We start from the raw sequence: 13,968 nt of genomic DNA on the forward strand, positions 1-13,968 counted from the left end.
GAAAAATATTTTCCTAACCATTTTTTGAAAGATAATAAATTAATCACAAACAAAATTTATTGTTTAATTTAATATTGTCCTGCCAATAAGTGTAACAATGAATATTAAATAAAATGGAATTTATTTATTAATTAAGCCTAGTACTGAGTTGACGAAAATCCGCTGTCCAACGAGTGACAGCTGTCAAACTCCATATAAAAAAAACGGTGGAAAAAAGGAAAGAAGAAGAAATTTTTGCCTGCTAGATTTTGCGGGTACTGAGTTGACGAAAATTTTTGTTATCGATGTTTATCGTGTTGCCGGATCAAAAAAAATAAACAGCTGCTCTCGGGGAGGTAAAATAAATAGTTCAAATTATTTGTGTAGGAGCGACATGGAGGGTCAATTGACCAAACAAAAAAATAGTCGGCCCGAAACATTTTCGACGCGCCAGGACAAATTAAAATGAATTTCTGCGGTCAAGACGAAGCCCATAATATGAGATTTGACCCACATGGGGCATTTTTTTTTTTTTTTTTTTTGTATTAAGTTACTTCCATCCAGGAAATTGGGGAAGATTTATTTGGCCGTCCCGAAGGGGCATTTTAATGCCATAAAATGGCATTGAAATGATTTGTGATTGATTTGGATTTTGATTTTGACCCAGTTTTCTATTTCTTAATCAGCTCCTTAGCGGCGAAATACATAAACAAAACACCAACATCCAATCGTTTTGAATTCATTTTTGCTTATTTGTTTTTTGTTTACAAACAACAGCTGTTCAGTATAACCTTATTTCTTCATTGTTTTGGTCACACTACCTCGGCAGCCGAATAAAGTGCAATTTCGCAAGCGGAATTTCAAGAGCGGATTTTCGTCAACTCAGTACTAGGCTTTAATTTAAAAACTTGTACAAATTATTCAAAAAAGCGTTATTTATATCGATAAATATCGATAACCGGTCGCTCTCAATAATCTACATTGCTTATAAATTTATCGCACGCGTTGGCAGCCCTTTATTTACAGAGTTTTATTTTGCAATCGATAGGTGGCAACTCTAATGAAAAGGGAAAAATAAATAAGTGACGTGCCACCAATAAGTGGCCGGCCACAACAGCAGGGTTTTGTTTTGTTCGTCTTAAGCGGACTGCGGAATGGGGATCAACGTCAGCAGGACGGCCGACCTGGGGTCAAACGAGTGGCTCCTGCGGTTTGTGGGTCGACAGCACATCGCCCCAGATGATGAGGCCTTCTGGAACGGACTACTCAACTACAACATCGTACTGCCGGAGAACAGGTGAGCCTGAGACATACAACGTCAGCAAGACTAATGATGTGTTCTCTTTTTTCAGCCAGGATCAATTGAACCTAGATAGCCGGTTGGAGTCGCTATGCCAGTCGTTCATCGGCAACAATTTGAAGACTGGGAACTTTGGCTCTCTGGTCGCTGTTTTCCTGGAGAAGACCAGCGAACTCCTGTCATTGTCGGACCAGGAGAGCAACATGCATGTCTGGCAGACATTCAACGCACTCTTTATCATCCGCACCCTGGTAAAATACATAAACGAAACAGGATCAGAGTTCCAGTTGCTTCAGCACTTTGAGGCTCTGCCCAGTGCCGAGCTGCTCCAGGCAGCAGTGGAGCGGCAACAGCAGACGCCGGCGGAGAATGCCAGCATTGCCATCGAAGCGACAGAGCAAACGGCGCCAGTGCCCGTCATCGTGGACGGGTCCAAGTTTGAGACCTTCATCGACGCGCTGGTCAACCTGATCGTCGTGATTCCCGTGAAGGAGTTCACTTACCATCTGCACCTGGAGGCGGTCAACATGCTGATCACGCTGCTATCGGTGCACTTGTTCGCCCAGCAACCCACTGACAAGTCGATTGTGTTCCGTACGGTGTTTAAGTGCCAGCACGCCAATGTTTTGATGTCGGCTCTATTGCACTTTGTGGCGCGGATGGTGGAAGTTCCGCACACCATGTTCGGGTCCAGTTCTGCCGGCTCTTTTGTATTTGGCATTGCTGAGTCCCTGCTTTCCATCTTCTCGTTCCGAAAGCAGCAGGATGCTCTGAAATCGGGACAAGCCACTGGCGGAGAACTTTCACAGCGCTTCCGAACGCTCTACCCTCTGGCCAACCAGAGCCTACTGCTAATTCTTATCCTAACAAATCACTATACAGCGCAGGAAAACGCTTACAGAGCCAGTTTGTTTGGCTGCGCCGATTCCAAGGACTCGCCCAAACAGGGCACTGGCGCTGGTGCGGTCTCCTTCCAAATCGACTTCTCGGCGGTCTATGAGACGTTATGCCTAATCGTCACCATTGACCAGGCTACGTTGCTCCTTTACTTGCTTCTGCATCGCAACGAACGTTTCTACCGATTCGTCATGCAGCAACAGAACCTGGAACAGCTTGTCATACCCATCCTGCAGACCCTGTACAACGCCCCAGACAGCAACTCGCATCATATTTATATGTCGCTGATTGTGCTACTAATTCTCAGTGAGGACGAAGGCTTTAACAAGAACGTGCACACGATTGTAAGTCCCTTTAATGTCCCGCGTTCAACCATTTTTTTTAATACTTGAGTGTTGAAATTTTAATAGATGCTTAAGAACATCACGTGGTATACGGAACGCACCATTTCGGAGATATCACTGGGTGGTATCCTGATCCTGATCGTCATCCGCACCATACAGTACAATATGCTGAAGATGCGGGATAAGTATTTGCACACCAATTGCCTGGCGGCGCTTGCAAATATGTCTGGACACTTCCGAGCCTTGCATCCGTATGTGGCGCAGCGGCTGGTCTCTCTTTTTGAAACTCTGGCCCGCAAGCATTCGCGCTTGGATGCCCAATTGAAGCAGCCAGCCGACAGTGCCGTGTTTGTTAATGTAGCAACAACGCCAGAGGACATGCTGCAGGATCTGAGTGTGCTGGAGGAAGTGCTGCGTATGGTTCTTGAAATCCTAAACTCCTGCCTCACTAACCAACTGGTCTACTGCCCCAATTTGGTCTATACACTCCTGTATAAACGAAGTGTCTTTGAGGGCTTCCGTAGCCACCATGCCTTCCAGGATGTCATCCAAAACATCGATATGGTAAGAATATTTTTGGAAATCGGGGGACCAAGTCTATACTTTCGTTCATCTGCAGGTGGTTGGATTCTTTTCTTCGCGACTGCAACGCGTCCAAGAGCAACGAGGTGAACTTGGAGTCAACGAAGTGCTGGAGGTGATATCAAAAGGTGCCAGCCAATGGTCCAGCGATCGTTTGAGGGTATGTAGATATTTCTTTCTGAAATAAAGTTATACCATCCTGTCTATTTCATCTTGTAGAAGTTCCCGGACCTTAAGTTTAAGTACGTCGAGGAGGACGCGCCCGAGGAGTTCTTCATTCCATATGTGTGGACGCTGGTCTGCAAGTACGGCTGCGTGCACTTCAGCTCCGAGAGCATAAAGAGCGTAACCACGGACATTGCCTGCTAATATTTACCCCACGCTCCTTTCCGCGAAACACGCGCGCACACTCGGCTTCGCTTCCATCGTCGTTCGATGCTTCGCTGTCTGTGTTCCGTGCAGGACTCTCTGATCTGTATGTGTCTATCAATCCTCTAACTGAAGCCAAAATATGTCGAAATTAAAAATCAAAAATAATAGCAAGAAAGCCCTTATGGCGCTTACTAGAGGCATTCGCATCTCGAACGTTGACGATAAATTGAAAGAAACAAAGCAAACGAGCGGACTAACGATAATACATAGTTCTAGTTACGCTAATACTATTGATTATGTTTATATGCAATCTATTTGGAATACGTTCAAGTTAAAACATAGCCTAATCCTTAACACCAGAACATATTTTGCTACGCTAACGACAGAAAACATATTTAATTGAAAGTTTAGCTCCGAACGCCTATCAATCGTTTGTTCTATTCAACGGAAAGTTGCAAACCCAATAAAATGTGTGTATACATATGGAGAATCGGAATATATATGCATAGATATATTTACATTGTGTATTTTAGTCTATGATAATTATATACATATTATTATATATTTAGCAATTGAAAAAGTCGATAAATTATATATTAACAAAGTTATGTGTGTTCTGTTTTAAATATTTTATCTAATAAGTATCTATAGATATTTCCCCAAGGCCACCTAGAAGAAAACGGAAGCACTCTGCCACTTTTCTTCTGGGCCAACATTACGTATACGCAGTGTATACAACTGAGCCTCCTGTTTTCTTTTGTTTGGCTTAACATTTCCATTAGTCACTGGGGCTTGTTTGTGCTTCATTATGCATATTTGCACTATCAGCAACTGCAATAACAACGACGGGATGGCTTGTTTATTACTATAACTTTGTATTTTTCCCACCATCAGTTTTGCCGGCAAAAGCGGCAGGAAAAACAAAGAATCGACTTTGCATTTAGGTTCATTGACTTGGCCGGTGTGTGAAAAGGTAGTGCGATGTGGGTTGACTTAGGCCCATGATCGGGAGGTATTATTGTGGTCTGCCGACTCGTGTTGCTGCTGCTGAACTTTTGTCAGCACTGCATACGTGTCTTAAATACACAAGTTCGAACTGATGGAAAAAATACATACGCATGGCAAACAATTGCAGTAGAAATTGCATTTGTTTTATTACCGCAAAATGAAAAAAAAAAACAAAAAGGCGGAAAATTTGTTATTGTGAGCTTTTCATAGCGTGTGCGTTTACTGCATTTTTAATTATTTTTTAGCGAAAATGTTTTGAATTTCTTTGCCTCCTATTTTGCTATAATTATTTTGTATGCTGGTTGCCTTTGTAGCACTTTGTGCGCTAAGCAGGTTAAAAAGGTTTATTGACTTCTGAGCTGCACTTTGTTAATTATTTTTGTATTTGGCCAATTGTTTTTAGTCGGTTGGACTTTATTGCAAAATCGGTGAGAATTTTCCAGAAGCTTAGCCAAGTTCGAAACCCAGAGGTGGCGATTGAAAAATTGCAAAATTGCGAATCGAAAAGTGGAAAGAAAACTCCAAAAGCATTGCGCATGCGCAACTTGATTGAATCTCGTTCGCACCCCCCGCTCCCCCCGCCGATTGTAAATTGTTAGCAAATTTCATTGTAAATTAAAAAAACCAACACCATTAATTATGACATCGATTTGGATCGGGTAGGCACAATTATTAATAAGCTGGGAAGGCCATACGCTGGGTTTTATTGGAAAATTCTAAATAGTTTAAGCTTAAGATATAATATTTAATAAATATATTTCTTTAAATTTAAGATTTTTAAATATTTTAAGTTCAAAAACGTTATCCTTTTGAAAGGGTATGGACGGCATGGCTACAACTGGAGCTGCAACCTGTCCAGCTGCCGGTTAGGATGTTGCAACTCCCCTGGAGCTCGCCTCAGATCGGCTGGGCCCGCATTTTCGCATTTTGTTTTGGCAAGCAGCTTCAGGTCATTGATCCAGTGGGCTGTTGGTAAATAAAACTATTTACTTTTTACACGAACGGGTGCAGGCGGGCCCGCACAATAATCTTGGGAATTTGCCAGGTCCAGGCCAGGCCAGGCCCTGTACCGGGCAATACGAAAACCCCCCTTAACTTCTTCGGGCGTTTGCCCTCGGCGGGGTTTCGCTTGAGCGGCTCCATCTTCCAGCGGCTAATGTTATGCATATTGGCCAAATTAGATTTCGAGTTATTTCTTTCTACACGGTTTTTAGGGGTTTATTGGCAATCGGCTTAGCATAAATTCGCACCTTTCAATTGTTTATGTTTACTTGCTTTGGCTTTGGCTTAAATTTGGTTTTCGAATTGTAATCGGGTTTTGCCTCGGTGTCTCGGTGTCTCACCGGTTTGTTTGTTTTGTCCATCTGTTGTTGCCCATTAAGTGGATCTACGGATCGTATCGTATCCGTGCGTATTTTTACCGCTGACGTAGTGTCAGCGTAGTGGTTTGCCTAGACCCAACTACCACCCATTGACGTGGTCCACTCATCCGTCTCATGTCCGTCCGGGTGACCTTTGCGGCTACATACTCGATCTTGTTAGCTCATTGTGTCTGCTGGTTTTCGATCCGATCGATCGATTGATCAGCGCTCCCATGAATGGGCCAGTTTTGCATTGAGAGCTCAGCTTGGACCATTTCCAAGTGAAATCTATGAAAGTTGAACCTATGAAGCCTCTGGCAATTGCGCCAAGCGATCTCTCACTTGAAAATTCAGTTTTGAGGCCGCTGATATTGTATTGGCTTAGATAACTCATAAAATTGTCTGAAACTATTTCTATAAATATTTATAAAACTCGTTGTTTAAATTTAGATTGGCATAGAGACTGCATTTGGTTGACAACAAACATTTAAAGTTTCTAGAATTTACCAGAAACGGATAATGGTTCTAGTATTTGGCAATTATTAGATATTTCTTGCATTCTATTCCCAGAACTATATTTTGGTAAAATTTTTAACAGGTTTAAGGACTATATTTCAAATCCCACCCTCTTCAAAAAACCTCTAAAAAGCTCTAATAGTTTTCAAAAACCACTTTTTTGATTCTGGAAACAATAGATTTCATAAGTATTAATTTTAGTTAAAAGAAATATTAAATATTTTTGTAAATCTTTTATTTTGTAAATATTTTTTATCACAATAACTTAAGCTCTAAATGGGTGGCAGGCAATGGGGCAACACCCAAAAAAAAGTACAAAATAAATGGATCAATGACAGAAACTACATAAATATTAGGTAGAAAAGAACAGTTAATCGCTTGGATTGTGATGTGGGTGAAAGTTTAAAGTACATTGTTTATGCTGCCTTTGGTTCGCTACTTTGCAGAATCGAAGGAAAAGCAGGCGCCTTTGGCAACAAATCGTCTGACGCGCTGGGGAGCTCTCTTCCTCACATTCCCTCACAGGTTGCCATGCAGTCCTTGTAGCTGGGGAAATTGTTCTCGTTGCCATCGCATCCGCCAAACTTGAACTCCACGCATTTCTTCTGCTCCGGATCGTAGCGCCACCGCGGGATCAGAGCCCGGCAGACACCCTTGCGGGCCGGCATCAGGCAGAACTGCTCCGGATGCGTATTCCGACCAGTGTTGGCCACATCGTCCAGGGAGATGGCATCAAAGAAGTCGCTCACATCGTCGTACAGGTCCATGGGTTTCGCCTCACTGGTGGCCGCGAGCAGGAGAAGCACCACAGCTAGTCCTAAGCTGGCCACTCCAAATGTTTTCAATTGTCCGCGCATTTTGTGTGTAATTATTTTATAGATTCGCGTTTCTCTTTCACTTGTTCACCTGGCGGCTGGAGATACTTAAATGGTGCCGCTTCGGATCTAGCTTTTGTTTTATACAAGCCTCAGACCTCTGACGTGACCGATGGCGCGCAAATCGGTGTCGGGGGATCGGGGTGTTGGAGGTGGCGATTGTTCCGAGCGGCCAAGAGACTCTGCAAAACCGTCATGTTGAGCTTTTAATTTGGCTTAAAATAGTCGCTCTTAAGTTGACTCTTTAACTGATATAAGATAGAGATAAAAGAGATTTAAATTACTCCATAAATGCGGGTATCAAAAACTTTAACTTTGTTGTTTAATACACATAATTTCTGTGCCGAATAAGGATTATAGTTTAAACTTTAAACTAATCAATATTATCAATAATTATGGAAACTATGCATATTTAAAAAGTTTTTAATTCAAATGAAAGGAGATTCAAAAAAACTTGATTAATGGTAATGATATTCTTGTTAAATGGTTAAGCTATTGGTTTTTCAAATAAATAAACTCGATTTTCTGCTCAAAAATATTCAAATTTTTCAAAAATGAATGTTTTTCTATAAATCTGGCAACTCTTGCATCGAGTATCGAATAACTATCATTCTACAACACTGGTTCATCTTCTTCTTCAGCAACATACGATCTGGCGCCGAATCTGTTTCAATTACAATTGTAAATTGTAAATTGTAAATTATAAATTAAAACTATATTAAGATGGGGCAGGATTCCATTTTACAGTGGGTGCGAAAGCTGGGGGAGAAGGGGCCCCGAAGTGAACTGGAATTACTTATTCAAAATACTCCAACAAAAAAGGTGGGACGACTTGTGCACTTAGCGTCCTTTGTCATTGTTTTTAATTTAATTTGTTTCGATTAGTTAATAGAGACTCTTAATGAGACAATGGCGCGCAGCGAGGGAATAACCTTTTGGAACTACCTCCTCCTGGGTTTTGTTTCCAACAGCGAAGAGTCCAGGCAGAAACGATTCGCCTGCGTCCAGAGTTTCATGGACGGACTTCGTTGTGTGGAGCTGAGTTACAAGCAGACATTCGACCTGATCACGCGTCTCTCTCAGGATCTGTCCACCTTTCCCTCCGAACAGCTGGCCTGGATTGTGGAGCACTGCGTGGACGGAATGCGACAGGGAGATGCCAAGTGTGTGGGCTGGAAGGACCTGTTGCCGGATGCACTTTCCCTGCTCTTGGGGAGGCCGAGGTTTGTGGTAAATGGGATTGGATTAGATGGACTTGAGTATAGAAACAACACGGTCAAAACTATTTCGACAATGCAATGGCCATCCACGATCTTAACGCCAATTGCTGACATGCTTAAGTAAGTTTTTAGTCCTTAAAATCCCTTGATGGATTACTTTTCTAAGCTTTCTTTCTATTGTAGAACTATGAATCTCAGCAATGCAGAACTTCTGACGGTTCTGAACAAGTTTTCGGCCGCTCTGCAGGAACTGTCCCCCATGGAACTTCCAGCCCTCTGCTTCCAGCTTTTTTCAATGTGCAACAGTGCTTCGCAGCTCATTATGCCTCTATTGGCGCTGGAGAAGTACTTTCATCGCAACTTTTACAAGCGTCTCTTTTCTGATATGTGCAGTAATTCCACCAATTTTGATAGCATAGGTTAGTATGCCTCTATCCTCCAAAAAGGTTGGAGTTTTTAAAACTATATCCCTATGTATTTAGATTCTTTTTCGGACAACGAGCTCCGTGAGGCGGAGGAAACCATTCTACACCATTTGAACTACTGTACTATGTATAAGCTCAACGAGCAAAATTTGGTTATTATGCTAAGGGTAAATTTTAAATCAAGATCTACATATAAATTAGATATTTTTCACAATTGTATGACATATTGCAGAACTTTTCGCATATGCCAGATGTAGTTTTGACGCCCTTTATGCTAAGTGCCATCATTTCCATGACCAGTATTAATCGGGATCCCGAATCTGCCCGAAACTCTCATTCAATTTTGCTGCCTTTCTTGCGGAATGTCATCAACAATAACGAAGAGGAACGCACCTTGGCAGACTACTCAGTATGGTATCGGGATACACTGCAGCGGAAACAAGTCGACTTGCAACAGGTGTTCAATGTGCTCATCGACCAGAACAAAGATGGCAAAGATGTCATTACCCCGGGACTTGTCCACCTAGTATTTTCGCTGCTCAAGTCGCACTCGACAAAGTTGCACACTTTGGCCATAACTTTTCTTACAAAATTTATTCGCAAGCGTTTCATATTTGGTCAGGGGATAATAAAGCTTGTTTCCGAGTGGATGATAGTCTTTCAAGATCAGAATCAGTTTTCAGGTGGGTAATGTATTATTATTACTTACTTTGCATTAATGTGTTATTATTCCAGAGTGCCTAACGCTCTTAAGTGTTGCGGATACGTTTACAGTTTCAGAATGTTCAAAGACCATTGAGACGGTTTTGGAGCACATGCAATGGGTTAGTTTTAATAATGATTTCTGATGATTATGTGTAGTAACACTGACTACTCCTTTATTAGCTTTCCGGAGAGCAAGCCATGCGTATGATGAACTTTATATTACCGCTCCTAAAAATATCTAATCGTGTTCGAGATGCTCTGATTGATGTACTTTGCAAAGCCATGAGTTCCAGGTAAGTGAGGGTTAATCTTACAACTTTTCATTCAATAATTTTGCTTCTAGTTGCATTCAGAAACGTCGCATGGCAATCTATGGGTTCTGCATGATTCTGAAGCAGTTGAACAACAGCAACGCGGCTCGTCAGACCTCCAGCGCTACTAGCTATTGCACACAGCATAGCATCTCTGGATACTCCATGATGTCCCAGAGCACATTTGGAAGTAGGAGCAACCCGCAAAGGAATTTCGACATGCTGACGCTTGAAATCATTGGTTTGCTGAGGAATTGCCTTCAGCAACAATTTGAAATACGTTGTACGCTTTATGAAAGTGAGTATAAAATACTACAGCATCCTTACATGAATTTCAGCCACTTCTTGTGAACAATTGTATTTTTAGATCTTCAAAGAGCTGTGGAGCTGAATGCCAAGCTCGTAATCCATGTTCTCCAAGTCATCGATTGGCATTTTAGGAGTTTTTTTGATACTCCTTCTGAAGAAGATGTTTTAGATAACTTGGACACGGTCTTCCGTATTCGCTACGATAACCTGGTTAGCGCCAACGATGACCAACACATGGAAATTCAACTGAAAGATAATCTCGGAAGACTCATTCAGTTTGTAGGCAACTGTCTGGCCATTTTCGAACGGGCTCCGACAGGCTACGATGCACGAGAGATGAACCGGCTTTTGAACCTTTGTGTGCAGCGGATGGTGGACAATAGACTTCCCCTAGAAGACACTGTAAGTACTTCTGTAGCTTTGATAATAAAACATCTAAAATAATGACACATTTCCACTCTCAGTCACCTCCAGCCACGCACCTAAAGTGTGCCCTCGTGTTGCAGCAAATGAATATAATCGAGGGAATCATTTCTCACCTGTTGCTATCCTCCAAACCCAGCAATGAACAAATATCTCACATTTTACCACTTTTTAAGATGCATACCAAGCTTACTGAAAATCATAAGGCTTTGGCAGGTGCTTCCAAAAAGGCTCACAAACAATCAAAGCAGGGCACTAACACTGAAAGCAGCAATATTACATTGAATGGCGTTCAGGTTAAGAATATTTGTCCGCAGCCGGAAAACATTTGGGATCTGACTATATTGGAAAAATTGCTCCATCTTTTGCTTGAGTAAGTGACTTGAAAGATTACTATTTGGCACGAAGATTAACTTAGCAAAACCATTACCTAAACAGCGATGTAGTTGCCTTTGCTGCTCCGGAAAAGACTGTTCTGCTGCGGTCCCACCAGCCTCTGGTTCAATATGTTCTGCAGATCTGCGCCAAAAAAGTGCAATCCATTCGACAGGAACCAGATTACAAGCAGCTATCTTACAGTAAGCGGACCCTAAAGCAACTGACTGATATTACCAAAGTCATATATGAACGCTGCATCCGTCGGCTGCCAGAGTTGTGGAAAAATTTTGACATGCAGAGCTCGGCACTAGCTGCCGAGTGTTTTATGGAATGCCTGCGAACTGCCCACGAGATTTATCCGAAGAAATTCAGTGATTTTGTAAAGGGATTTGGTGAGAAAACTGCACTGCATTTATAAAAATATTTCATAATTATTCTGCGGTCCATCATTTTCAGACATGGCAACTTTGACCAAGAACAAAGAATCCGTTCTCGTCATCCAGGATGTCTTGGATGCGTTTATGGAAGAGTACGGCAGTGATGAATCGATTTGCAAGGATGAGTTCGTAGCGAAACTACCCATTTGGCTCTTTGAGGCACTGGAGATTATGTTGGATCACATTCAGTACGATGAACGGTTAGCCACGGACTCATACACTTGGCTCTTGAACTTTTGTTGCAACAACGAGATCTTGAATGCCGACATGGGCCTGGTTCATAGAATCCTTTTCGTTCAGCGACAGAAAACACACCTGGGACCATTTTTTGACAATATCGCCAAGCAATTGGGGAGTGTACTCGGCGCCTTAAACGATGACGTGCCTGTAGATTCCGTAGGTCCGAACCTGAAGTCCATAAGCATCGTGACTGTGGAGAGTTGCTTACAACATCTGTACACTGCTGTCCAAAAGCAACTGGCAGATGTCGATTACTTTGTGACGAAAGCTAATAATTTAAACTACAAATGCCAGATTGTCCCTGAATCTGACCAAATATACTGGCGTGGCAACCTGGACGTAATGGATCGTTCCATATGCACTCGAATCATTCACATCTCGAGGACTTTGCTGGCGCTCACCAACGTCTGCATTCCCCTGGGGGCTTCCATGGACGGTCTTCTGAAACTACTGATCCAGCTCTACACCTGTATGAAGAACCTGACGAAACACTTTCTGTCTTGCTGCTCCTCGGATCCGAGCAACACAAGTATTCGCAACACAAAGTAAGTAAAATCCTTAAATATTCCTAAACCTTTAATAACCTTTGCTTTGCTCCAGATTCGAACTTCTGCTGCGGGATGTGGGAAAACAGCTGCCTACTAACATATATGAGCTAATTAACTACATCGAAGCAAATGCCATAGACGAGGAAGCTCAGCAGCATCTCAAAAAGCGAAAGGTTCAGGCCGAGCGGGCGAAAGTTCTGAGGGAGACCCGAATGATTCCCAAGGTTATAATGGTTATTGAAGACTTCAATAAGCATATAATTCTGCTTTCAAAGAAAACAAAGGCTCAGAACAGGCTGACCGATTACTTACACTTTGGTACCATGCGCGACTTCGACATTAAGTCGACGGATCTAAAGGCGGCTATTGAACGCAGTATTTCAGATGGCCGTAACATTTCGGTGGACGAAAGCCATGCGGAAGAGGATGAAGACGACGATGCTCAGTCATGTACGTATCCGGAAGAGGTTGAAGATGATGAAGATGAACCAGTCCAAGTAGAGGAAAAAAGCCAGCGCCGGAGACGCGTCCTTAGCACCGATTCGGAGGAGGCTCAACCTAAACGTAAACGGGGTCGCAAGCCGGCTGAAAAGCCAAAGAGTCCAGTGCCAGCCAACGATGTTGAAGAGGAAGCACCAAGCTCCTTAAAAACGGTACGTTCCAAGAAGGACAAAAAGAAACCGACACGACCGGTACAGGAGGAAGTTAATAGTGATGGGGAAGAACCAGTCAGTACTTCAAAACCTGCACGTTCCAAGAAGGATAAAAAGAAACCGACACGGCAGAAGGACATGAATATTGATGGCGAAGAACCGCCAGCTAAGAAAACAAGAGCGTCTAGGACTCGGCCTTCCGTGGAAGAACTCATAAGTGATGAAGATGAGCAACCAGCTGAAAGACCAGAATCGTCTAGGGCTTCGGTTGAAGTCCTAGAAAGTGATGAAGAAGAACAGCCAGCTAAAAAAACAAGAGCATCCAGGACTCGGCCTTCAATAGAAGAATTGGGAAGTGATGACGAAGAACTACCAGTTAAAAACACAAGAGCATCTAGGGCTCGGACTTCAGTAGATGAAATGGAGAATAATGACCAAGAACAGCCGGCTAAAAAATCAAGAGCGCGTGGTTCTCGGGCTCCACTGGAGGAAACTAATGAAGACACTTCGTCTAAGAAAGCAAAAGAGACTCGAAAACCCATAGAACCTGTTGCAAAAGAAAAGCCTTTAATTAGAGTTCGCCTGGGTCTCTTGAGGTCTGGGAGGTCTAAACTAGATTGATACACTTTTTGACAAAATATTGATGGTTTTGTTTGCTACATATAAATATTTGGAACTTTAAAGATAGAGGCCCATTTTTAGTACTTTAGTTCTACTAAAACTTCCATGTAAAATAATCTGAATAAAATGTAAAAGTAATCAAATGTTTTGGTCATTTTTATGAATGGTGGAGAATCGATCTACAAATCGTTTAAGGTACTCCGTTTGGGAATCGGATAAGAATTGGAGAAGATATAGCCATCGCAGTGGACCCTATAGGGGAATACCCCATTTTCAAGGGAACCCATCAGGAAAAAAGGAAAAAAAATCTGAAAAATATTTTTTCTCAGGATTTTGATGCAGAATGGTGGAGAATCGATCTACAAATCGTTTAAGGTACTCCGTTTGGGAATCGGATGAGAATTGAGGAAGATATAGCCATCACTGTGGACTCTATAGGCGACTATATCCTATAATATTGAAGA

At 42.4% G+C, this 13,968-nt stretch overlaps 3 protein-coding genes across 3 annotated transcripts; 2 read left to right on the plus strand and 1 right to left on the minus strand.

Moving 5' to 3' along the window:
* The first annotated feature begins 1,030 nt into the window (after window positions 1-1,030).
* On the plus strand, window positions 1,031-4,082 carry LOC108123300 (dymeclin). Its single transcript, XM_017238441.3, has 5 exons — window positions 1,031-1,276; window positions 1,332-2,520; window positions 2,587-3,084; window positions 3,140-3,262; window positions 3,322-4,082. The coding sequence occupies exons 1-5, from the start codon at window positions 1,134-1,136 to the stop codon at window positions 3,469-3,471; spliced, it is 2,103 nt and encodes a 700-aa protein (XP_017093930.2). The 5' UTR covers window positions 1,031-1,133; the 3' UTR covers window positions 3,472-4,082.
* Window positions 4,083-6,577: 2,495 nt separating this feature from the next.
* LOC108123063 (kunitz-type serine protease inhibitor bitisilin-1) lies at window positions 6,578-7,378 on the minus strand. The gene has a single exon (XM_017237967.3). The coding sequence runs from the start codon at window positions 7,214-7,216 to the stop codon at window positions 6,869-6,871; it is 348 nt and encodes a 115-aa protein (XP_017093456.2). The 5' UTR covers window positions 7,217-7,378; the 3' UTR covers window positions 6,578-6,868.
* A 519-nt stretch (window positions 7,379-7,897) lies between these two features.
* Window positions 7,898-13,621, plus strand: FANCI (Fanconi anemia complementation group I). Its single transcript, XM_017238467.3, has 13 exons — window positions 7,898-8,056; window positions 8,120-8,574; window positions 8,638-8,873; window positions 8,937-9,046; window positions 9,112-9,562; window positions 9,615-9,703; window positions 9,765-9,877; window positions 9,928-10,193; window positions 10,263-10,606; window positions 10,669-11,000; window positions 11,066-11,397; window positions 11,462-12,227; window positions 12,283-13,621. Exons 1-13 carry the CDS (start codon window positions 7,958-7,960, stop codon window positions 13,502-13,504), a joined length of 4,815 nt encoding a protein of 1,604 aa, XP_017093956.2. The 5' UTR covers window positions 7,898-7,957; the 3' UTR covers window positions 13,505-13,621.
* The last annotated feature ends 347 nt before the right edge of the window (window positions 13,622-13,968 follow it).

The sequence above is a fragment of the Drosophila bipectinata genome, chromosome 2R (genome assembly GCF_030179905.1).
Source record: "Drosophila bipectinata strain 14024-0381.07 chromosome 2R, DbipHiC1v2, whole genome shotgun sequence".
In the NCBI taxonomy this organism is placed as follows: domain Eukaryota; kingdom Metazoa; phylum Arthropoda; class Insecta; order Diptera; family Drosophilidae; genus Drosophila; species Drosophila bipectinata.

Coding starts and splice junctions, on each gene's coding strand:
- FANCI (XM_017238467.3), top strand. CDS start 7,958: ATGGGGCAGGATTCCATTTTACAGTGGGTGCGAAAGCTGGGGGAGAAG. Junction 9,047..9,111: donor ATTTGGTTATTATGCTAAGG/GTAAATTTTAAA, acceptor GACATATTGCAG/AACTTTTCGCATATGCCAGA. Junction 9,563..9,614: donor AGATCAGAATCAGTTTTCAG/GTGGGTAATGTA, acceptor TTATTATTCCAG/AGTGCCTAACGCTCTTAAGT.
- LOC108123300 (XM_017238441.3), top strand. CDS start 1,134: ATGGGGATCAACGTCAGCAGGACGGCCGACCTGGGGTCAAACGAGTGG. Junction 1,277..1,331: donor ATCGTACTGCCGGAGAACAG/GTGAGCCTGAGA, acceptor CTCTTTTTTCAG/CCAGGATCAATTGAACCTAG. Junction 3,085..3,139: donor TCATCCAAAACATCGATATG/GTAAGAATATTT, acceptor GTTCATCTGCAG/GTGGTTGGATTCTTTTCTTC.
- LOC108123063 (XM_017237967.3), bottom strand. CDS start 7,216: ATGCGCGGACAATTGAAAACATTTGGAGTGGCCAGCTTAGGACTAGCT.